The 26,559-nt window shown below is 40.3% G+C and overlaps 1 protein-coding gene across 3 annotated transcripts in view; it reads right to left on the minus strand.

Annotated features, from left to right (window-relative positions):
• Positions 1-26,559, minus strand: part of MSRA (methionine sulfoxide reductase A) — a 385,457-nt gene that overhangs the window by 216,202 nt on the left and 142,696 nt on the right. For all 3 annotated transcript variants that reach the window (XM_046657450.1, XM_046657451.1, XM_046657452.1), the window contains exon 2: positions 19,717-19,785. In XM_046657450.1, coding sequence (XP_046513406.1) covers positions 19,717-19,785 — 69 coding nt within the window. The remainder of the gene's footprint in view (positions 1-19,716; positions 19,786-26,559) is intronic.

The following is a 26,559-nucleotide window of genomic DNA, read 5'->3' on the forward strand; positions in this document are numbered from 1 at the left end:
AAGAACCATGTTCCCTCCAGGTTCTGCCCAGAGACCAAAATTCAGTTGCTCTTCAGCCCCTTCAGACAACTGATTTTTTTTAAATCTTCTATCCAGAGATAAAATGATTATCAGCTAGAGGTTCAGAAACTTATGCAAGAACTCAGCCGAGTTAGGATTTAAACTCAAATTTGGCCGATGAATTTCTGCCATTCCATCCCAAAAATTTTGGAAGCTAGAAGTTTAAAAGATTTATGCAAATGTTGATATACTTCATTGATAAATTTTATTCTTATTTTAAGCATTGATTTCAAATTTTAAATCACATCACCACATTCCTTTGACCTGTGGTCCATTCCACATGTTGCGTATGCAGGAAGTACAATCTGAAATGCTTCTAAACTGTTCATTGTCTTGTGGAACAACCCATTTTGAATGGAATCCAATGCACACATTCAACAGGATTCTGAGCAGTTTAATTTAACCCATTCTACCTAAAAATGCAAGGAATGCTGATCTGTAAGTAGAGCAATGATGATACCGAAATACTACCTACAAAGGATTCATATCTGTTTTTAGCTAATGCATCATTTAAGAGCCATTTAAATTCTTAATACACAGGGATAGAAAATATTCTAAAACTATGAAGATACAGCATTTGAGAAAGATCCACAAGGGTACAGATAAAGCATTATTATTGTTCCTATTAGTTAAAGGCAGTGTGCGTTCAAGCCAAAGTACTGGACTAGGAGGCAGTAGCCTGCTAAATGGTACCCTTGCTTCTTTTCTCACATCCTAAACATTCTACCTTCAACATAGCAGCCAAAGTAATTCTTTTAAAAAATAAGTCATATGATGTCCCTCCTCTGCCCAAAACCCTCTAAAGGCTTCCCATACCGTGCAAGATAAAAGTCAAAGTCCACACAGTTACAAGGCCCTTCATGATTTAACACCCCCTGAGTCTCTGACCTCAGCTCCCACTACCCACCCCTTGCTTATTACACTCTAGCATACAGGCTTCAGGCCAGGCACACTCCTGCCTCAGGGCCTTTGCACGTGTATTCCTTTTGCCTAGAATGCTTTTTCCACAGATCTCTGTATGACAACCTCCCTCACCTCTTTTAGGTCTTCGCTTAGATATTACCATTTCATTGACACCTTCCTTGACTATCTTATTTTTAGTTGCGACCCTCCCACCCCAACCCCAACCTGGCATTTCCTATTCTCCTCCCCTGCTTTATTTTAATCAACAGCTCTTATCCCATCCCATACCATATACTTTACATATTTATCTTATTTTCTGCCATGCTCTACTAGAGTGTAAGTTCTTTGAAGGAGGAATTTTTCCTGGCTGTTTCCCGCTGCAATAAATTAACTTGATGAATAAGTGAATAAATTATCTGAGTGCTGGACCTAGTTCTACCATTAACTAGCAGCCTGACCTTGACAAAGTCACTTAATCTCTCTGAGCCTCAATTTTCTCATCTCAGAGTTAAATAAAGAACAAATCAAATTATATATATGAAAATACTTTATAATATGAAACTTACTACCCAAATATGAATGTTGTTTGTTGTTGGTGGTCGTGTTTTTACAACCACTTGATTGCAAGGTAGATTAAAAATGTCCTACATGAAAGGAAAAATAGGGACAAAAATTTCAGTCCAGATACCAATGGGTTAACAGCAATTGAAAAGCTATACATCATTCAGCCGGTGTACCTGCCTGGCTGTCTGTTAGTCACTGAAGACCACATATTGGCACCGGGATCAAAGTGCATACTATTTGCTTGGAAATCCAACTCTTATGTTTCACATGTGGGAAAGCAAGGCCAGATGCTGAATCCATGCCTGCGGGACCTTCTTCTTCCTGTGGTCAGCCTCTTGCACATTTTTACTGCAAAGCTGACAAGGTAAGGCCTGGCCAAAGGACATACTTGCCCATCACCAGTTATTCAGCCAAAAGAAAGGAATGTTAGGGAGCAGTGGCCACGCATTCCTGGCAGCTCACCCGCTGCTCAGGCAGTTCTCACTCTAAGCTCCAACTGTCATCATATTCCTGAAATTTTCCCCAAGACCCTCCCCAGATCCTACCTGATTTAATGCTCCCTTTCAGGTGAATACAAACTCTTCCAATCTTCCCAGTGCAAATGTCACTGCCACCTGAACCAAGGTCATAGGCCAAAGAAAAGAAAGCCTGGTGGAAAAAAGAGTGACAAGAGATTCTCCAAAGTACCAAAGGAATTGGTGGGTGTTAGAATCAAGAAGGATGCAGGCCTCCACCTGGAGACACTTCCATCTTGACCTGATAAGTCACAATATATTATCGAAATTAAGACACTAGAAAAGGGTCATCACACAGAAAGACATTTGAGATTCACATGACTGCATAGGAGTTTTTAGGGGAGACCAGAGATGTGGCTAAAAAAAAAAATGTCTTTTCCCACAAAAGAAAGCACTGATTCCTGAGTAAGCTTGATTCTGGACAGGCACATCTGAGGATGTTTTCACTCATCTTATGGTAAGCACATTTTTTAAATATCTTTTTGAGTTTGTTCATAATAAGGTCTACCATGAACTATCATTAATTCTTTCCACATTATCCTGAGTCTTGGAATCACAGCTGAAACTTGGAAGGCTATACAGTGGGACATATACCAGAAAGACATCCCTCTGGCAAGAACCACTGTTGGTTCCAGTGTCACTGTGCTGAACAAGGAAACTTGGTCTTAGTCAACTATAATCCTTAGTCTAAGTCCTGGGGCACTGATGACAGAAGAAGAAGATGGAAGGTGTTTTGTGTCATGGACACCTGGGGTTTTGCTGGCACTCTATACGCAAGAATCTAGGAGAAGTTCACAGGGTCTTTCACCATTGTTCACACTATTTTGGCCAAAGCTATCCTGAGCTACAGGACTGTTTCTCAGCATGGATCCTACATGTTGCTCCAACTGAACCCCAACTTCCTAGGGTTTCAGCGATAACTTCCATTTATGCCTGGAAGAATAGAACAGGCAGTGTCTGATTTTGATTGCCTTTAAAAAAAAGTATGTTTTATTGGACCTAATAAATTTCATTTCTAGAAATTATTTTACTTTTATTTACTGTATTTATACATGGCATCATTCTGAAAGAAGAATTTGAGATAACTTACAAAAAAATATATGAGATAAATAATAAAAATAAGAAGACATTTAAAAAATGAGTCAGTAAATAGCTCCCCTTCTTGAATCCCAAAATGCTTGGCAGTGAGATCTGCAGATAGTTTTAACTACTCTGTCAGTGAAAACTGGAAGCCAGAGAGTATGCAAATTGCACTCTGATAAATATGTCTCCTGCTACCCTCAGATGCGTTCACAATATTAAGCCAAAGCATGAAAAAGCGCTCCAGGTGAAACAGCCCAGCTGTTGGTCTTCACAGTGGGCAGCATTCCTGGGGAGCCTTTGTCATTTCTCCGCTGCTTATCCATTTTCATCATCTCGATATTTTGAAAGCATTCCACATCTAGAAGCACGAGGGCCCTCAGCCCTCAGGCCCTTTCTGGAGCTGGCTTTTTCATCCTGGCCTGCTGAGGTTCTGGACTGGGACCCACATGGCAGCACATCCCCTGGTCACAAGATCTGGGGTGAGAACAGCAAAGAAGGTGGCTACTTCTTAAATCCAGCTTTGCCAGAGACATCACCTTCTGCCACTTGACTGTGTGCCTGCTTCTTTGTTTTACCCAAATCTGCTGAGGCAATCTGTCTACTGTGATTATATTTTCAAGCGTTGACCAAATGGTTACAAATTTCAATAATTTGGTTAAATGCCCAAGTGAAAATAGTCATTCAGTCAAATTAAAGAGGTTTCCATCACTTGTTAAATCACTTTTTTTAATTGAAGTATAGTTGACATACAATATTATATTAGTGTCAGGTGTACAACCTAGTGATTTGACATTTATATACATTACGAAATGATCACCACAGCCAAGTCGAGTAACCATCTGTCACCATCCAGTTATCACAATATTGCCGACTATATTCCCTCTGCTGTACATTACATTCCCATGACTTATTTATTTTATAACTAGAAGTTTGTACCTCTTATTCACTTCACCTATTTCACCATCCCCCACTTCCCTCCCCTCGGGCAACCACCCACTTTATTTTCTGTATCTTTGAGTCTGTTTCTGTTTTGTTTGCTCATTTGTTTGGTTTTTTAGATTCCACATATAAGCGAAATCATACAGCATTTGTCTTTCTCTGTCTGACATTTTTCTTAGTATAATACCCTCTAGATCTATTCATATTGTCACAAATGGCAAGGTTTCATTCTTTTTTATGGCTGAGTACTATTCCATTGTATATATATCACATCTTCTTTATCCATTCATCTATTGATGGACATGTAGGTTGCTTCCATACTTGGCTATTATAAATAATGCTGCAATGAACATAGGGGTGCATATATTTTTTGAAGTAGTGTTTTCATTTTCTTTGGATAAATACCCAGAAGCAGAATAGCTGGATCATATGGTAGTTCTATTTTTAATTTGGGGGGGAACAGCTTTCCAAGTGACTGTACCAATTTGCATTCCCCCCAGCAGTGTACAAGGGTTCTCTTTTTTCCACATCCTCTCAAACACTTGTTATTTCTTGTCTTTTTAATTATAGCCATTCTGATGTGCGTGAGGTGATATCTCATTGTGGTTTTGATTTGCATTTCCTTAGTAATTAGTGATGCTGAACACCTTTTCCCGTGCCTGTTGGCTATCTGTATATCTTCTTTAGGAACAATGTCTATTCAGGTCCTCGCCCATTTTCCATCAAATTGTCTTGGTTTTTTCACCCAATTTGTTTAGATATTAAGCAGTATAAGTTCTTTATATATTTAGAATATTAACCTTTATTGGCTATATTACTTGTAAATATCTTCTCCCATTCAGCAAGTTGCTTTTTTGTTTTGTTGATGAAATTTTCCTTCACTGTGCAATAGCTTTTCAGTTTGATGTAATCCTATTCGTTTATTTTTGCTTTTGTTGTCTTTGCCTGAGGAGACAGATCTGAAAAATATTGCTAAGACCAATGTCAAAGAGCTGACTGACTATGCTTTCTTCTAGGAGTTTCATGGTATCAGGTCTTACATTCCAGCCTTCAATCCATTTCAAGTTTATTTTTTTGTATGGTGTTAAAAGAGAGGGGTCCGGTTTCATTCTTTTGCATGTGGCTGTCCAATTTTCCCAACATCATTTATTGAAGACACTGTCTTTTCCCCATTGTATATTCTTGCCTCCTTTGTTGTAGATTAATTGACTAAATATGCATGGGTTTATTTCTGGGCTCTCTATTCTGTTCCATTGATTTATGTGTCCGTTTTTGTGCCGGTACCATACAGTTTTGATTACTATAGCTTTGTAGTATAGTTTGAAATAAGGGAGCATGATACCTCCAGCTTTGTTCTTCTTTCTCAAGATTGCTTTGGCTATTTGGGATCTTTTGTAGTTCCACACAAATTTTAAGATTATTTTTTCTAGTTCTATGAAAAATGCCATTAGTATTTTGATAGGGATTGCATTGAATCTGTATTACTTTGGGTAGTAGGGACATTTTAACAATATTAATTCTTCCAATCCATGAACATGGGCTATCTTTCTCAGTACAGGCCTTTCACCTCCTTGGTTAAATTGATTCACAGGTATTTTATTCTTCTTGATGCAGCTGTAAATGGGGTTGTTTTCTTAATTTCTGATTGTTCATTATTAGTGTATACAAACAAAACATATTTCTACATATTGACTTTGTATCCTGCAATTTTACTGAATTCATTTATTAGTTCTAACATTTTTGGGGGGAGCCTTTGTGTTTTCTATATATGGTATCATGTCATCTGCAAATAGTGACAGTTTTACTTCTTTCCCAATTTGAATGCCTTTTATTTCTTTTTCTTATCTGATCACTGTAGCTAGGATTTCCAATACTATGTTGAATAAAACCTGGCGAGAGTGGGTATCCTCGTCTTGTTTCTGATCTTAGAAGAAATGCTTTTCACTATTGAGTATGATGTTGGCTGTGGGTTTGCCATATACGGCCTTTATTATGTTGGTGTATGTTGCTTCTAGACCCACTTTGTTGAGACTTTTTATCATAAACAGATGTTGGATTTTGTCAAATACTTTTTCTGCATCTATTCAGATGATTATATGATTTTTATCCTTCATTTTGTTAATGTAGTTTATGATGTTAATTGATTTGCAAATATCAAACCATCCTTTTTCATCCCTGGGATAAATCCCACTTGATCATGGTGTATGATCCTTTTAACGTATTGTTGAACTCAGCTAATTTTTTGTTAAGGATTTTTGCATCTATGTTGATCAGGGATATTGGCCTGTAATTTTCTTTTTTTGTAGTGTCTTTGTGTGGTTTTGGTATCAGGGTAATGCTGGCCTCATAGAATGAGTTTGGAAGTGTTCCTTCATCTTCAGTTTTTTGGAATAATTTAAGAAAGATGGAGATTAAGTCGTCTTTAGACATTTGGAGGAATTCACCTGTGAAGCCATCTGGTCTCGGACTTTTGTTTCTTGGGAGATTTTTTAATTACTGATTCAATTTCATTACTAGTAATTGATCTGTTCAGATTTTCTATTTCTTCCTAGTTCAGTCTTGGAAGTTTGTATGTTTCCAGGAATTTATCCATTTCTTCTAAGTTGTCCAGTTTGTTGGCATATAATCGTTCCAAGTAATCTCTTATGATCTTTTGTATTTCTGTGGTGTCAGCTGTATCATCTCCTCTTTCACTTCTGATTTTATTTATTTTGGCCCTCTCTCTTTTTCCCTTGATAGTGTAGCTAAAGGTTTATCAATTTTATTTATCTTTTCAATGAACCACCTCTTAGTTTCATTGATCTTTCCCGTTGTTTTTTTTTTTTTTTTTAGTCTATATCTCTTTTATTTCCACTCTGATCTTTATTATTTCCTTCCTTCTACTAATTTGGGGCTTTGTTTGTTCTTCTTTTTCTACTTCCTTTATGTGTAAGATTAGATTGTTTATTTGACATTTTTCTTGTTTCCTGAGGTAGGTCTGTATCACTGTAAATGTCCCTCTTAGAATTGCTTTTGCTGTATCCCATAGATTTTGGAATGCTGTGTTTCCATTTTCATTTGTCTCACGATATTTTTTATTTCCCCTTTGATTTCTTCATTGACTCATTGTTTGTTCAGTAGTATGTTGTTTAGCCTCCACGTGTTTGTGTTTTTTCCAGTTTTCTTCTTGAAATGAGTTTCTAGTCTCACACCATTGAGGTCAGAAAAGATGATTGTTATGATTTCAATCTTCTCAAATTTATTGAAACTTATTTTGTGGCCTAACATGTGATCTATCCTGGATAATGTTCCATGTGCACTTGAAAATAATGTGTATTCTGCTGTTTGGGGTTGAAATGTTCTGTATATATTTATTAAGTCCATCTGGTCTAATGTGTCATTTAAGGGCAATGCTTCCTTGTTGATTTTCTGTCTGGATGATCTATTCATTCATGTAAGTGGAGTATTAAATTTCCCTACTATTATTGTATTACTACAAATTTCTTCTTTTATGTCTGTTAATAATTGCTTTATGCATTTAGGTGCTCTTATGTCAGATGCACAGATATTTACAAGTGTTACATCCTCTTGTTGGATTGATCCCTTTATCATTATGTAACACCCTTCTTTGTCTCTTGTTACAGTCTTTGTTTTAAAGTCTATTTTGTCTATATAAGTATTGCTACTCCAGCTTTCTTTTTGTTTCTACTTACATGGAATATCTTTTTCCATTCCTTCACTTTCAGTCTTTGTGTGTCTTTAGATCTGACATGAGTCTCTTGTAGGCACATATATACAAGTCTTGTTTTTCTTTTATCCATTCAGCCACCCTATGTCTTTTGATTGGAGCATTTAGTCCATTTACATTTAAAGTAATATTGATAAGTATGTACTTATTGCCATTTTGTTAATTGTTTTCTGGTTGTTTTTGTAGTTCTTCTCTGTTATTTTCTTCTTTTCTTGCTCTCTTCCCTTGTGCTTTGATGACATTCTTTAGTGTTATGTTTGTATTCCTTTCTTTTTATTTTCTGTGTAGCTGTTACAGGTTTTTGGTTTGTGGTTACCATGAGGTTCGTATACACATATATATGAGTCTATTTTAAGCTGATGGTCATGAGTGCACTCTAAAAGCACTACATTTTTACTCTCCCCACAATATTTTATTATAGATAGTTGATCCACTACCTTTACTATATGTTTGCCATTACCAATGAGATTTTTTGTTTCACAATTTTCTTATTTCTAACTATGGGCTTTTCTTTTCCATTTAAAGAAGTCCCTTTAACATTTCTTGTAAGGCTGGTTTAGTGGTGATGAACTCCTTCAGCTTTTGCTTATATGGAAAACTCTTTATCTCTCCTTCAATTCTGAATGATAACCTTGCTGGGTAAAGTATTTTTGGCTGTGTTTTTCTTTCAGCACTTTGAACATATTGTGCCACTCCCTTCTAGCCAGTAAAGTTTCTGCTGAAAACTCAGCTGAGAGTCTTATAGGGATTCCCCTGGGCACAAAGAGTTGTTTTACTCTTGCTGCTCTTAAGATTCTCTCTTTATCTTTTACTTTTTATGTTTTAATTACAATGTGTCTTGATGTGAGTCTATTTGGGTTCACTTTATTTGGGACTCTCTGTGCTTCCTGGATTTGGATGTCTGTTTCCTTCAACAAACTGGGGAAGTTTTCAGCAACTATTTCTTCAAATAGATTTCTGTCCCTTTCTCTCTCTCTTCTCCTTCTGAGATGCCTATAACATAAATGTTAGGATGCTTGACATTGTCCCAGAGGTCCTTAAGTTACCCTTGTTTTTTTTTTAATTCTTCTTCATGTTCCAATTAAGTGATTTCCATTACCCTGTTTTTCAGATCGCTGATCCATTCTTCTGCATCATCTAATCTGCTGTTGATTCCCTCGTGTATTTTTCATTTCAGTTATTGTATTCTCAAGCTCTGATTGGTTCTTTCTTATATTTTCTATTTCTTTTTTAAAGTTCTCACTGTGTTCATCCATTCTTCTCCCAAGTTCAGTGAGTACCTTCAAAACCATTACTTTGAACTCTTTATCTGGTAGATTGCTTATTTTTGTTTTGTTTAGCTCTTTGTCTGAGGTTGTGTCTTCTTTCATTTGGCACATATTCCCCCATCTCCCCATTTTGCCTAACTCTTTATCCTTGTTTCTATGTATTATGTAGATCAGCTACATCTCCTATCTTGAAGGGGTGGCCTTATGTAGAAGGTGGTGTCCTGTGGGGCCTAGCAGCACAATCCTAACTGGCCACTAGAGCCAGGTCCTCCAGGTATGTCCCATGTGTCGGCTGTGTGCACCCTCCTGCTGTGCCTGGGCCACAATTGCTGCAGGCACACTGGTATGTGGGACTGGGCCCCTGGGCAGGAGCCACTTTGAAAGGGCTTCAGTGCTGGCTGGGGCCACCCACCAGGTGGAGCAAGGCTAGAGTTGCTTTGGAGGGACATCAGCCAGTGTGGGTCCACAGCAGAACACCAGGGCAGGATGAATGGTGCTAGCAAGGTAGATATAAAGTGTTAGAAATGGCACCTGCCAGGGCCAGGCCAGCTAGGTAGAAGGAGAATGAAAAAAGATGGCACCTACCAGCACTTCCATCCCCAGGGAAAGTTCCAACAGATCCCTGCCCCTCCAGGACATGCCCTAAAAGTAATCAGTGAATCTCCTTCATGTATAACACAGGCACTTTTCAAACTGCTGCTTCTGTGCTGGGATTCAGAATGAGTGAGTTAGTGGGCACACCCTTTAGGAGTAGAGTCTCAGTTTCCTATAGCCTACCAGTTCTCCTGGATGTAAGCCCCATTGATTTCCAAAGCCAGACATTATGGAGGCTCATCTTCCTGGTGCAGGTCCCCGAGGCTGGAAAGCCTGATGTGGGTCTTAGGCCCCTCACTCATCCAGGAGGACCTTCATGGTTGTGATATCCCTCTGGCTTGTGAATCGCCATGTGGGGGGGGTATGGGTCCTGAGCAGTCTGCATCTCCACCCTTCCTACCCATCTCAATGTGGCTTTTTCTTTATATCCTTGATTGTGCTCTGCTAGTTTTCAGGTCATGCTCAGCAATCATTGTCCTATATGTAGTTGTGGTTTTGGTGCATCTTTGGGAGGAGATAACCTAAGGATCTTACTACTCTATATCCTGATCTCTTTCCACTGTTAAATCACCTTTGACTTATGCAATTATAATTACATATACTTCTGATTCATAAATATATGTTTAGCCCATGTTCAGATACTTGAAGCAAAATGGTAAATACCAGAAAAAATAAAGTTGCTTTCCTAATCAAGCTAGATGTCAAGGTAGCCAAGGAGTTGATAAAAGGGAAGTTTTTTAATAGAAATATTCTAGTTCATAAATAAAGGAAAATGCTAGAATTAAAATATGACTATCCTGCAGTGTCTAATAAAATAATGGATCTAGGCAATGATCATTAATGGCTGTTAACCACCAAAATAGAGAGAACCAATTATCAAATGACTTACACACCCCACCTATGGATTCTTATCAGGCCTCTAACTCCCAATTTATAGAAAACACAGAGGCCTGATGAACACGATCATTCAACCCAGACTGAAGGAAATAGTACAGTTTAAATGACCTAATTTCTTAAACAAACAAATTGCAAGAAAAAAAGAGAGAGATGAACTTATAGATTAAAGGAAACTAAATATTAATATCAACAAATTGCAATGTGTGGACTCTATTTGGATCTTGGTTCAAACAAACGGTTTGAAAAAACATTTGCGAGATAACAGTGGAAATATGGACTCATGGGATGCTTGATATTAAGGAACTATTTTTTTTTTTAGGTATGACAATGGCATTTTGGAATGTTTTCTAAAAAACTGCTCTTTTAGAGATATATACCAAAATATTCATGGATGAAATAATGTGATATCTAAGATTTGCTTTGAAATAACCTGGTGTGGAAGAGAGAGCAAGTGGAATATAGGTGAAACATTCAGCCCTAACTGGTAACTGTTGAAGTCGAATGAGTGAGACTTCATTATATTAGTCTCTCTATTTTTATATATGTTTGAAATTTTTCACAATAAAGGACCAAAAAATAAATATTTTTAAAAATCCACTGAGAGAAATAATATTGATATAAAATTCCCTAAAAGATATCTAGTCCATCTATTGTTTTAGATACAATACAACTAGCTTCTGGGTTAAGCCAGAGCCCACCAGAGAAACACACTGTGGCACTTGTGGGGAGCAGGTGGACCGAATCACCCCTGGTGATGCCAGGAGGCCAAAGAGAAGAGTAGTGTGACCAACAGCTCATGAATCGCCTCATGCTGCTCACTCTAAGGTTGTTATCAGCAGTCCTGTATACTGTCTTACCTTACACAGTGTCCTCTTTCTGGTTCTAGAATCAGGAAGTTTTATGATTACTCCAAGCATGTAGACTTTCAGTAGCATTAAGTAAAACTGAAAGCAATCACCACTTCACACCCATTAGGATGGCTATTAACAAACAAAATGACAAGTGTTGGCAAGGATGTGGAGAAATTGGAACCCTTGTGCTTTGCCAATGGGAACGTAAAATGGTTCAGCCATTGTGGAAAATGGTATCACAGTTCCTCAAAAAATGAAACCTAGAATTAACATACGATCCAGCAATTCCACTTCTGGGTATATTCACCAAAAGAACTGAAAGCAGGATCTCAAAGAGATATTTGTACACTCATGTTCAATAGCACAATACCCAAAAGGTGAAAGCAACCTGAATGTCATTGATAGATGAATGGACAAATAAAATGTGATATATACATTCAATAGAATATTACTCAGTCTTAAAAAAGGAAGGAAATTCCGGCACATGCCACAACATGGATGAATGTTGAGGATATTATGCTAAGTGAAATAAGCCAGTCACAAAAGGATAAATATTGAATGACTCTACTCATATGAGGTACCTAGAGTAGCCAAACTCATAGAGACAGAAAGTAGAATGGTGTTTGCCAGGGGCAGGGTGAGGGAGAATAGAGAGCTATTATATAACAGCTAAGAATTTCAGTTAGGAAAGATGAAAAGTTTAGGAGATGGATGGTGGTGATGGTTGCACAACAATGTGAACATACTTAATGCCAGTAAATACTTAAAAATGAATAAAATGGTAAATTTTATAGTATGTATATTTTACTACAGTTTTTCAAAACTGAAACCAGTCATACAGCTAATTGGTCTTCATGTTGTTGCTAGGAAATATAGAGCAAATTTGTGGCCAACTTTTATAAATTATATTGTATTATGGCATGCACTCTTTGTATATTTCATTTCTCATATTTTTCTTTGGTCTAATATTTACCTAACTCTAATAAATGCCATTTTGCCGTGTCTTGTATATATTTTAATTTTCCTTTATTTCTTTTCATAACAAGGCCCAAGATAAACAGTTGGGAAGAGTGAGAGCGAGAGAGAGAATATTCTGGTTTATATTATCTACAACATGGGGCTAATATTTTTCTTAAAAATGCTAGTTGAGTTAAATTGAATAACAATTAACTTTTTTAGTTTTTGGTGTTTTCCATATCTATGTTTCTCTTTTTAAAAAAAGTTCATTAACAGGGCCGGCCCGGTGGCGCAGCGGTTAAGTTCGCACGTTCCTCTTCTCGGCGGCCCGGGGTTCGCTGGTTCGGATCCCGGGTGTGGACATGACACTGCTTGGCAGCCATGCTGTGGTGGGTGTCCCACGTATAAACTGGAGGAAGATGGGCACGGATGTTAGCTCAGAGCCAGGCTTCCTCGGCAAAAAGAAGAGGACTGGCAGTAGTTAGCTAAGGGCTAATCTTCTTCAAAAAAAAAAAAAAAATTTAAAAAAAAAAGTTCATTAACAGAGAAGTAGTGGAAGTATAATTGACTATTTCTCCTGTACATCCTACTGAGCATATTTTCTCTGTAGAAATTTAAGGAATTTCTGCCACATTTGTAGAATAAATTAAATCAATCTCTAATTTTCAAAACGTAAAAAAAAAAGTCTGTCAGTTGGATGGTCACTGTATACTAGTGAAGTAACAACACTGAAAAAACTAGCTACAACTGATCAACTCTACATTGAGGCCAGAAGAGAAATAACGGCATTTTCTGAGAGCTCTGTACTGATTCAGAAGGAAGCAATCAGTCTAACTGAGATCAGTGACGAGGGTGGGCCTAAAAGAAAGTTTATCTAGGACTGGCCAGTACCCAGCAATGTTAGATTTGTTCTCAACTAATGTTGTCTGCTATTTTTCAAAATCCCTGAGTTAAGGACTCATCAGGTATCGTGCAGGAGAGATTATGGATCAAATGGAACTGACTGATGTGTGGGTCACTTGTCTGGAGCCTTGATCACAACTAGCTCTGACTAGGAAGAGCAGGTGGCTCCCCAGGTAGCACCTCAGTGGCTTGCCCTGTGAGCAGCAGCGCCTGAGATCTGCCAGCACACTCCTGTTACCCGCATATCCTAAATGCCTCAATGCATTACCTCAAGACATTCTGGCAACAACCCTATGAGGTCAGTATTCTCCCCCTCATTTTACAGATGAGGAGTGGGGTTTAGAGCAGGTAAGAAACTTGCCTAGAGTCACACACCAAGCTTTACCTGACTGCAAAGACTTCCATGAATTCTGAATTCTTCAGGAACTTCTCTACAACTTGGTTGTGGGGGAGGGCTTGCTTTCTGGTTCTTACATGCATTCCAAATTGTTGAGGTGGATGGATATGTGGTCTCTAAACAAGTGAAGTGTTACCTTATCAAACATTATTTGATTTACTCCTTCCTACAATGGGTTCAGTTCCATTCTCCAAGCATAGAAATCCTCAGCCACACTCTAGCTTCCATGCTCTAAGTATACTGCCCCTTCACCCTCCCCACCCCAGGATACCCTCTCTGACGTCACACCTGTGCTCTTCTGGACCAGGACCAGGACCAGGTGGCTGCATACTGACCTCTCTACACTCAAGAAGAAAATAAAAATTGAGATCATCATACACCTGAAAAAGATATATAAAATAAAATGTGTCTTCGAACACGTCTACAAATGACCCGTCATTCTCCTTTAAAGGTGCTTCAGATTACCACGGGAGGAAGGCCTATTTTTGCTTCCCCAAGTGCCTCATCACATAAGAAGTTTGCACCAGCTAGCAGCCTCCTGTGCTAACAGTCTTGTGAATTTCGATTGTTTAGTTAATTACAAACACATTTCAAAGTCATTCTTTCTGGCCTTTTTCCTAGAATGAGTGACTGCCACTCCACAGCTCACAGAATCGTCTTCAATAGTTTTCAGTCAAGGTTCAGGGAGAAATATGCCACACCGGGATTTGATTATTTACCAACATAATGTTGGATTCAAGCCAATGAGACACCAATATATTTTCCTTTGAAGTCTGACATATTGCCTGCTGCTTTCAATGCTGTTTCCTTGGCTGGCAGACAAAATAACTGTGGCTGTTTCAAAAATCACCTCCAATTCAAGTTGGGGGAAAAAACGTCTTATGATTGGTTCATCCTACAGACACTGATCTCATTCTCCCTTGGGGTGCCAAAGGTGAGTCCCCCAGAGTGGAGTGCACCTATGGGCCTCTGGCAGCCACTGGCCCCGGCTCTGGGATCAGTCCTTCCATACAGCTTTTCCAGAAAGAGTCTAGCGAATTCTTGGCACCTTGACTATAAACAGAGATGCGTAACAAGATCATCAGCACATTTTCATGATGTCTTGGATTGTCTTTTGCCCCCTCTTGTTTGAAGAGCCCTAAGAGAACCTGACAAAGACAACACACTTTGCAGGGGTTTGTGTTCACAGAGCATTGCTGTCAGACCATTGACAGCCTAAAAACCACAACGCCAAGACTTCACTGAGGGACTTCTGCCGTTGTTGCCTGGTGTCAATAACTGAAGATTCTAATTTTTCACTGCAGAATCTTACCTCTCACCAAACAGCCTGGATGTGGGTTTCTAAATGATAGGATCAAAGAATTTTGAGTCAGAAGTAATTTTTCCAAAAAGGTTTAGCATTCTGAAACAAAGTAAATTCTCATTAATTGAGAAAAATGGATCTTAAAGGCTATTTAGCTCTACTTTCCAATTGGTTAAGAATGATCTCTCTCTATCATTTGAATACCTCTCGCGATGGGGAGTTCACCCTCCATCATTGAACAGGATGAGTATAATATTAAAATTGCAAGGGTATAATCAGACCAATTCCCCATCGCTGACTGAAGTGCTATTAACTGGGTTTTATAAATATGAATTAACTTTTAATTTCAAGTCATTTAGAAAGAATATAACAATATCTATTGAGTAAAATCTTGGAAGTTAGCATAACTACTGGTGTTGATGTATATTATATAAAATGTAAGTCTACTGCATTGTAATTTTTTCATTTGTTTACTTCATTTATAAATCTAAGTTCATTATTTTTCTATTTCAACTTTAGTTAATGTGTATTTATTAGTCTTGGCACAATATTTTATAATATATACTCTCATTATAGGGAGACATTACATCCAAGTTGCCTGAAACCCTCCAGGTTTACACCTCATTATTTCAACACAATTTTTAATAGCATGCTTTTCACTCTCCAAAGTATCCTAGTTTGGATGATAAATTTTAGGATCAAGTATTGTACTTTAAAGTCTTAGGAAATTGTACGTCACTTTTAAAAACTGTACTAAAAATCTTCACAAATTATGGAAGCCCAACCCCCGATTTCTCTGCACTCTTCTCAATTAATAAGCTTCCATTTTATTTTGAAATGCTGAATCTTCTTGACTATAGTGCATTTTTAATCAAATGAATAGCTGCTCCGTGCTTAAGAACAACCACCACAGAGAGGCTGGAGCCTGTGCTCTCCGCGTGGATGGAGTGGCCCGCTGCCAACGGGATGTCACTTTCATTAAGTTATTGAGAGCTGGAGAGAACCTTTCTAAGTCGAGCACAGCATGTTGGCAAATGTAATGTGGATGTCCTCATGCCTGAAAAAGCATTCCCTCTACTAGACCATATTTCTTTCATCTTTGGGTGCCTCAGTTTCTCTGTCTCTAAAAGAGCACAATAATGCCTACTTCACAGGGCTGTTGTAGGATTAAAGGGACGATGGCCATAGGGCACTCTCAGCCATCAGGAACAAAGACATTAAGTAATTGCAAAATGTTCAGTTCCACTTCTCCAGCTTGTGAAAAAAGGGCTCCCACTGACTTGAAAGAGAGCATCACACGCAGAGGAGGAGAAGCCCACTGGGAGAGCAGAGCCTACGGCCTTCATTATCATTGTCCTAAAGTGCAGAGGAGAGAAAGAGCAACAAAGGAGCTACAGAGCTGTGGTCACAGAAAAACAAGACAAGGACAAAACTAACCAATGGTCCACAAAAGAAAATCTGAAAAAAATCAATGTCTTAGTTTTAAAATAATCTGTGAATATTATATGCTAGAAATAGTTTTCAAAGAACCATCTCTACATTCTCTGGTCACTTGATATAATAACAGATTTATATATTTTTCACAACGAGCATGCCCTTGTCCCTCACTCTATGCTTCCTTACATTATCCACTCAAATCTAGATGCCTAATGGCAGTTCAATGGCCACTTTCAAGTGGATTAAATTTATAAATTCCTATTTAGGCAGCATTCTCTAAATTACATTCAAATGACTAACCAATAGATAATGAAATTGAAAATGGTGATACTATTTTGGCATAAAATATTAATACATCCAAAGCTGAAGAATGAGCTTGGACAAGTAGAAAATGCCGTTGTTGCTTTGGTGAACTCGCAGTCAGTAGATGTAAGACATTCTGCCGTACGTTAATACATGCTACTAAAATCAAAGGGGGAAAACAATAAATAGTAGGAGACGTTGCTCCAAACAGTATTTTCCCAGCAAAAGCTGTGTCTCAAGAGTCCTTCAGAGCACTCTGGGAAAGCAAAGAAATTCACAAATCAATTTGCTAAATTGGCTTGGCTGGAAATCATGCTTTTGTGCATGGATCCAGCTGAAAGGCTTTTCTAAATCTACCAGACTTGCCCAGGGCTTCTTCAACCAGTCAGGGGAGGTCGTAAAAAGAGCTTAGACTTCAGGGTCAGTTAGACTTGGGCTCAAATTCTAGCTCCACCATCTCACTGGCTGAGTGACTTGGGATAAGTCATACGACCTCTCTGAGAAGGGGATTACACAATCCTAACAGCCTTGCAAGGTGTTGGGAGGATTAAACACCCAGTATATGTCAAAGGGCCAAGCGTTATACTTAGTTTGACTTTTTCAGCATAGCATAAACAACCCAGAATGAGAGAAGCCCACCCCAAAAACCATCCACTCCCTCACTCCACTGCAGGCCAGGTGGACAAGTAATATAACGTGAGAATAGTTTTAAAAACATTAACATAAAATGCTTGCATATGCTTAACCAGAGTAGGGGCCTTATTTAAGCATCTGGAAGAGCCAAACTGCAGTTCTAACAACGTAGAAATTCTTAGATGTCAAAAGATATTCTATTTCACAATCTGCGTAATTCTGCACTTGTAGAAATTATGCCCATGATTCATCTCTTCGAAAACCACACACCTTAGCCTTTCACAGTGGGCTTCCCAGGGGCTGCCTGCTGCCAGATGAGGCTTCAGTGCTGAGTTTGTAAGACACAGAAGTCAAGGCTATGGGTTCAGAGCACCCTGTCAGCCTTCTCATGCTCCAGGTGAAACAAACCAAGGCTTGGGGAGGCGAAGTTGCCTGTCCAAAACTCAAACAATGAAGGCCTTGGGGTAGGATTCTCAGGAAAACCACTATAAACCAACACTGTGACCAAAAAATATAACAATAACCTCACCACAGATCTTTATTCACTGATATTTCCAATTCTGTGGCCAAACAATGTCATCTGCCTGTCTGGTATTTAAAATCTGTCCCTCAGGAAGGAAGTTTTACTCCAATATCACGACAATATTCCCCTAGAGGGGAACCTGCTAGGATAGGTCAGTGTCATTTTATACTTCCCAGTATGGTGTGGAAACCAGTGTTTAACATGTCTGTGGGTTGACAAATCTGACAGACAAAAAAAAATAATCATCAAAAGAACCCCTTTGACACTGATGTCCCTTGTGCTATCTCCTGGTAACAGACGCTGTGCTAGGCCTACAAGTTGGGTGAAATGGCATCCTTTGAACATGATTCCTCAGAGGGAAGTTATATAAGTCAAATATTTAGCACACATTTTACAGTGGCCATTATGCTTTTTTCTACACAAAAATCAAATTTTCCATTTAAACTTCTGAGCCTAATAATTTCTAATCACTGCTCAGTATATTTTAAAAGGTGATAGCCCATAGAGAGCAACATTTACAAACACTTAGAATTAGGTCCCTGTTTCATAACTCTCCAACTGCTAATCATCATTGATGACCAATTCTGGTTCCGTCTCTGGGATTAAGGAAACATTCTATCCTGAATATGCTAATTTAGAGACAGTGTTGTCAGGAGGCTAATTTCCAGCTCAAAGACACTTCCATGCTTAAAGCAGTTTTACATCAAAAAGCCCTTGTAGGAGACTACCATCAAGACCAGGATAGGATGGAAGCTAGAGGAGGATATTAGGTCAGGGGACTTCCGGTGTTTAGGATTGGAGAGATCATAGAACCTATCTAAAAGCTAAGGAGAAAGAATTAGAAGAGACAAAAAGTTGAAAATCCAGAGGACAGAGGTGGTAATCCCTGAGAGATGATAAGGGCCCCAGTGCATTGTTGGAGAGAAGAGGAGGGGAGAGGAAAGGGATGTAAGGAAGAAAAAGGAAGGAGGAGAGGAAGGAAGGCAGGCAAAGAAAGGGCCACAGGCAGTGACATTTTGAAGGAAGTTTAGGTGGCATTAGATATGGAGGTGAGGCATCCATGAATTAAAAAGGATCTCTTCACCAAAAGGTTTGGAATTTAACAGAGAAGTTCTGCTCAGCCACATAATTGTATATTGTAAGTATACACTCAAGGTTTAAAAATATTTTAATTGAGGGGTTGGCCCGGTGACGCAGCGGTTAAGTTCGCACGTTCCACTTCAGCGGCCCAGGGTTTGCCGGTTCAGATCCCGGGTGCGGACATGGCACCGCTTGGCAAGCCATGCTGTGGCAGGCGTCCCACATATAAAGTGGAGGAAGATGGGCACGGATGTTAGCTCAGGGCCAGCCTTCCTCAGCAAAAAGAGGAGGATTGGCAGCAGATGTTAGCTCAGGGCTAATCTTCCTCAAAAAAAAAAACATTTTAATTGATGTTTTCTCTTAAGGAATATGCTCAATTCATAATGGAAGAGAAAAAGATTTTCAATTAGATTGATTTTTGCAGAATAACAACTCCAAACTACTTGAATCCCAGCCTTTAATAAAATCCCTCCTAGGAAAGAAAAACTCAAACCCTAAACTACCAGGTTAATTCACAGTGTGGACATAAGAAATAACAATAATAACAGTTTAATATTTGGTTTGTAAAGTGAGAAAAGAAAGCACACTAAATTCTATAGAATAAGATTTCCTGATCCCAGAAATACTAAGAACTCGATAGGGTTTTTTTTGGCTGCAATGACTTGTAAATATCTAGAAGAGCCCAGATTTTGAAGCCCTAAGGACACTTGCTAAAACTCAGAAATTTGGCACTAGTCTTTGCACACAATTTGGGTTTTCTTTCAGAGTTGATATCTTACCAAATACAGCCATCTGTGTTCCCTCTGGGAAAGGTTCAACTGTTCTGTTGCCACTGACATGATGTTTGGCTAGAAAAAAAAAGAGAAAGAAAGAAATGCAAGTTAAGTGTAAAGTTCTACATGCATACTAACACATGTCATTAAATGTGTCAAAGAGCCTATTTCTCATTTTTAGTTAGAAATGGCACAAAGCTTACCCTCTTAAGAGAGCTTCAATTATTTTGTTTTAATTTTAATCTCAGTTACAAAAGAGCCTAGACATGGTCTAGTTCAGACAGGTCATTTTACAAACGGGTGTGCCCAGGCCCGATCTTGCGCAGAACCGTACTGCTGGGAGCAGCAGAGCCAGCCCCACCTGTAAGTTCCTGACTCGTGGTCAGAGGGTCCCCACTGGGCCAGGCTGTCACTTGAAAAACAAGGGAAGCTCGGGGTTCCAGGGTGAACCGGGGCGGCTTCCTCTGAAAACTCCTGATGATCAGAATATTGACCCAGTCGGTAAAGTGAGCCATAAAGACAGCAGGGTAACACTGGACCAATTTTTCAAGAAACAGATTAGCAGAACACATCATTTCATTACACTTCAAGCAGTTCCCAGGGGCCAAAGACACTCACCTTCTTAAAGACCAGACCGATATTTCAGTGCTTGTTACTACTCTCCAACCACCCTGATCCCCTCCACCGATCATCCTTCCCACTCTAGTGCATACGAAGGACTTAGAAATAAAAAGTGGCCAGGTTATGGTTTTCCAGCATTAACTTATTCTCATAACTCCCAAACTACAAGCAGATAGAGAATATCGGACTATGGACCATCTAGGAATACATCTGAATAATACCCTCAGCAATTTTGGAATATGGGCATTTATGTTGAAATACATGAGAAGAATGGCTAAAACACGTTGACGCTGCATCATGGGGCATATCCATTTTGACTTAATGCATCATATTAGATTCACTGAGCTCTGGCAAAGACTTAGCCCCAAAGCAAGGCTCCAAGGGGTCTAGGGGAAACTATGCCATGGGTCTTCCCCTACAAGAGGTAAAAATGTCCAAAGCAAACTTTACCAGAAGGCTTACAATTATGTGCTAAGTACTAGAATGGGGACTAAAGGTCCTGTAACAATTTGTAGCAGAGGGACAGCGAGTTGGGAAGTCAGAGCCAGGAGCCTGGGGGAATTGCAACCAGTATAGAATCTTAAAGGAGAGAAAGGCTTTGGGAAGGCAGAGGGTGAGGAAGCAACACGTGAGAGTCAGGACTAGACGTAACCAAGCTACCGTCCTGGGCCAGAACCGAGTCTAGTCTGGGCAGAGTGGAGGTGATATGTTGAGAAGCAATGGCGATGACAGATTGGTAGGCAGGGACCCCGTCATGGAAGATCTCGAGAACCCCACCCAAACCCATGGGAATCCTAGACAGCCTCCACAGCACCAATGTAAGTCCTTAGAATCTGAAGGCTCATGAGGCTCAGTCTAGATTAGACAATCCCTTCAGGGTACCATCAGTTCAGGGGCTTCCGCTGGTTCTTAAGTAATTGTGGCAGAATCCTAAGAACAGAAAACCTGGGAGAAGGGAAGGAGCCAGCCCAGGGTGAACCACAGAGCAAGCCTTAGAGTAGTCTGTAGGCACTAACTGTCACAATTAGCAAATGCAAGAGGAAAGGTCCCAGGTGCTTATGGGACCTTGTCAAGTACTCACTAACATGGTCAGGACCATTGTTTACTGAATCCAAAGAAAGGTGATGAGGCTTCATGTGGAGGTCACAGTTCTGTTCTCTGGTTAGCACCCCACAGCCCCTGCCAGTGGTTTTAAAAACATTTGCCTGTACACATATCAAGAGTAGTAAACCCATTCAAACTCTTTGACTTGCTAAACCTACTCACAAGAATTTAACCTAAAAAAAAAAATGCAAGAGAAAAAAAGGTGATACATATAACAAAATTTATTATCCCTCTATCCTTTCTTCCTCAGAAAAAAATACACTTTTTTAAAGTATTACTGGTAATAAAACTCTTAAAATCAACTAAATATCCAAAAGTAGAGAAACTGCTCAGAAAATTACAATTCGTGATTTATCAAAAGAATGGAATATTATGCAACATATTTTAAATACAGCATGAGAGATACATAGAAATGTGGGATAATGGTAAGTGAAAACAACCCTGTTACATATTGGATGTAGATTCTAATGACAGCTAATTAAAATATGAATGCTTATGGGAAAAGACTGGCAGAGAAACATGCAAAACTGAAAATAACTAGGGAGATTATGCAAGATATTTATCTCTATTAATTTCCTTTGTCATTGTTAGATTCATATTTTCTGGATCAAAATGTTTGGATTTTTAAAAATCAACAATATTACAGATTTTTAAATTCTTTTCCACAGTAGTTGGTTTCCCAGGACAGTTCGTCAAGGCTTATTTATAGTCCAGCTGAAACACCTTACATTTACAATAAAAAATGTAGCCTATTTGACATCTCCTCTGGGACAGCTCAAAAGCACCTCCAACACAAGATGACCTTCCGCTCCAAATCCGACCCTCTTCCAGCATCCACACCTATGGGTGTAGGGACCACCATCCTCCTACTTTCTAGGCAACCTTCCTTTCTATCCCCCTCACTACTCACATCTAATCTATCACCAAATCTAGCTAATTTTGCCTTCCAGACATCTTTAGACTTCTCCCACTTCTTCCCTTCACCACCAAAAGCATCCTAGTTCCCATTACTAAAGCCTCTTTGCCTGAACTTCTACAAGCACTAGCACTGCTAGCTCTTCTGTATCCCTTCTCCAATTCATTCTGCCCAGTGTAGCCATAATTACCTTTTGAAAAGAAAGAAAAACGGATTATATGACACAAACTCCCCCCTCCCTCCCCGAGTTTCCATGGCTCCCCACTGCTCTTGGGCTAAAGTCAAAACTCTAACAACACCCTCAAGGACACATGTGGTCTGGCCACCCATCCCTCATTCCCTCTGCTACAGCCTTCCTGCTCTCGTGGGACCAACCACCTTCTTCTGCAGCGCTGAACCTTCCAGAGCTGCACCTTCCTCTTAGTCATTATTTGAAGAAGAAGACTGTAAGCTCAGGGAGGGCAGGGCTCGTATCCCTGATGACTCACCACTTCCACAGTCCAAGCACAGTGTGGGACACAGCATAGGTGTTCAATAAACAGTTGTTAGGTTATCGAAGGAAGACATGAACAGTACTAAAAAGTCTCTCTTTAGCCATTATGAAAGCTATCTTATTTAATACACTAAAAATATCTCTCTTTATATGTACACATGTCTCTTATACAAAAATGATCACTGAAGATGGCCGCTCAGAAATAGTTTTCCCAGCCAGGTAGCCTAGAGACCAAGGAACTCCTCGGTCCCACTTCTTGAATGGCCACCACTCTTCCCTTCCCAGTCACCTACCCTCATCCGAGAAGGTGGCGGTGCTGGCAGAGGTGGGAGGACTAGAAACGCTGCCTGACCTGGAGAGGAAGAAGGAAGTTCACATGCAACTCTTTCCTCACTCTAAGCTTCCCTTGGACCCTGTCTTATCTTTTATTCTAGAGCCCAAGGCCCAAAGATAACAGAGCCTGTCAACTTGATTTTGCATTTTCTTCTGAACTGCGGCTAGTCTTACACAGTCGCTGGATAGCAAAGACACAGCGTTAGCCAAGAAGGGAGAGCAGACTATCAGCGACTATGGACATGGGCTCTGGAACAAGACTGCCTGACTCTGAATCTCAGCTCTCCTACTTCCTACCAGTATGAACTTGGCTTAGTCACTTAACCTCTTTATGCCTCGGTTTCCTCAGTTGTAAGAGTTTCCTCATTGGAAGTTTCCTCATTTGTACCTCCCTTGTGGGTTGCTTTGAGAATTAAATGAGTTAATATATGTAAGCACATTGAACAGTATCTGGCACATAGTAAACACTACTTGCCTGTTAGGCTAGTATTATCACCTATGTGTGAACTTTATTTTTCACAATATCTGAGTCAGGAATTGCAAATGCATGGCATATATTTCTCTCTCCTCCACTTCCATGCCCATAGCAGACATCACTAATCAACCACAACATACTTTCAAGACCCATGAGTGTGACCACAAAATCCTTTCTCAACTTAGTATCCCACAGCTTCTCTAACTATTTAGAGAGGGGATGTGTGATGAAATCATTTTGTCATTCTCAGTCTACGTGAATAAGACAGAAAGATGGTACAAAGAAAGAAGCCATTTTCCTTCTCATTTCTACATGATAAATTGCAATTAAAAAAAGACTCTTTGAAAACCTCCAAAATTATAAATAGCTTTTGGATAAAAGAATGGGGGGAAATCTGAGCGCTACTTTCCGTTCCATGATGAGAGAATGGGCAGTTGTTAAAAACCATGCAATGGCAGTTCTATTCCTGGAAACCAAGGCTGAGCTTCTAAGGACATTTTCCCATTGAAACTCTGCTGAGGCAAGTACTTGGGGGCCAAAGAACCAGAGATCCTTTAAATACATTATAGAGATTTAGAGGAAGGGGAGGGCTAACCTGGGAAAACTAATCAGCATTTATAATTGTTCTTTCAAAATGGATGGCACATTTGACCACAGAAACAATCAAACTGACTAAACAGAAAAGTCATTCATTGATTGGGTAGTAACTACCGGTTACAAGCAGAGCATGAAATGGAGACAGGAGGGGGTCTCTTGACAGGGACATCTGTTGCCCGGCCACAGCAGTGCGGATGCCTCCAATTGGGCAGATGTCCCCGCCCCCGCTCCATGAGGGCACGTTCCAAAGCCACAAGCTCCAGGAGGGCAACCTCTGCTGATGGCCATGACGTGTCCTCAGTCAAGGGTATATGAGGACGAGGAATAGATTTTCATTTATCTTGAAAGCCCAGTGCTTGAGGAGCAGTGAGGTTAATTAGAGCAAGATTGGGTCAAAGTCAACTGCAGGAGAGATTTTGAAGGGGATTTGGGAGACAGGTTCAAAAGCTTTAGAAGATGATACTGACACTGTTTTTTCTTTTGCTGTGTGAATGTCTAATGCACTTCAAACTTTATAACTGTTTTCGTCCTTGAGAAAAATACAATAAAACTATTCGATAATGTGCTTGCAATAATGCAAATTCAGACATAAACCAACTACTGATCAGCTCCATGTCTGGGCTCTAACAGAGATAGCTAAAATTTATATCTTCCAGGTGAGGGGGAGTGGGAGGAACAGAGAGGTAAATGGCAGGGAAGAAGGGGACTGGAGGGTGGGCCCCCAGATCCTCTGTAGGTCTAATCTCCTCCAGTCTGGGTGACCATGACACTACCTAACTGGAGACTCCACAAACTGCTGCCGCTGTCCTGTGAGTCCTGGTCAGCCGCTAGACCCAGGATCATCCCAGGACTGGAACAGCCTTCTATCAGACAAAACCCTCAAAGCTACATGTCAGCTAGCAGCGCAAGTCCCTCCCAGGGATGTGATTAACCCCCAAACCCCAGCCCGTACTTGTCACGGGTTACTATCACTCATTCATGCTGCTAGGAAGTTATCAGTGGTGCTTAGGTTCAGTTTGGGGCTGGAGTAAAAGTGCATTTATTTCACCAATATGGCAATAAAAAGCTGTCAAGCCCCAAAACAAAATATGGTCTCACAGTCCCTCCCATTGCCTTGTTTCTTTACGGCTTTTTCCCCAGGTCATGAATTCCTGGTGTCTCAAGGTACAAGTCAGACTGGAACTAAGTAGGGTTCATCTTTGGCCCACAAACCCTCGCCTTGGACCAGCCTCTCCTCTCTCCAGCAGAGGGGCCCTCGATCACACTAACCAAGCATTCTGGGCCCTGGTCCTGCCAGGGTGCCCTCCACAGCATTTTCAGGATGATGTGATGACTGTGAGTGTTGACTTGTAAAGAAGGGGGAGCAGGAGTCCTGCGGAGGCATCTGTCACCCAGTCACTCAAATAGGAAACAGGTGCCCTGGGAGAAGATAGGTAATGATGCTTCTAGTCACCTGTGCCCAGAGGCACTGTGGTTCTAGATTGTCTTTGTCCCTTACAGTTCTTACAATTTTTGGCTGCGGAGTTTTAGGGTGAAAGTCAACCCAGAGTGGTTGTGCCCCCAACAGTGTGCTCTGTATGTGTGGAGGGGAAGCGTGGGAAATTACATGGCGGTGGCCAAGTTACTGGGAGGGCATTGCTCAGCCTGAGGGCCAACCTCTGCTCTCCACCCATCCTGTGTCTGAGGAAGTCTGAGTTCTCATTGATTGGTGAGGAGCTTGACTAGAGGCAGATGGAATTTGTGGGTAGGAGAGTCCGGAAAGGAGTCCCCAATAAAGGCAATGGTGGGAATGAGATGAAAGCCCCCATCTGCTGTCGGGACCCAGAGGCAAGCATTCCTCTCCAAGCTCAAAGAGAAAGGGAAGGTCAGCCCTTGCTGTCTTCCTCACATGGTGACCAATGACTGTATATAAGTGGTAGCTGCCCTGAAAACAAAACATACAGGGGAAAAAAACAGAGGAAAATCAGCTGGGAACAGTTTAAGACGGCAGCTCTAAAAGAATGCATACATCATCCAGGATTTTGTCCATATGCTCTGACCACTGTTCTTCCTTCACTTAATCCCATCCACCACCACCATTCTCCCTTCTCCCTTTGCTCCAGGTGCAGCAAACCTAAGACGCTTCTCCCGGCTAGTAAAGGAGCCGACGCCCAGCTCAGGCAGCCCTTGAGCCTCCCAGCATCCCTCTGCAGAAGAGCCTGAACTTCACAATGTCAGAGCAGGACGGGCATAGCAAGGGCAGGCCTAAACCCAAGCCTACACGAGAAGACATTTCGGGAAGGCATATGCTAATGGTGGGGGCGGGGAGGG

Source organism: Equus quagga, chromosome 3, assembly GCF_021613505.1.
Source record: "Equus quagga isolate Etosha38 chromosome 3, UCLA_HA_Equagga_1.0, whole genome shotgun sequence".
Classification (NCBI taxonomy): Eukaryota; Metazoa; Chordata; class Mammalia; order Perissodactyla; family Equidae; genus Equus; species Equus quagga.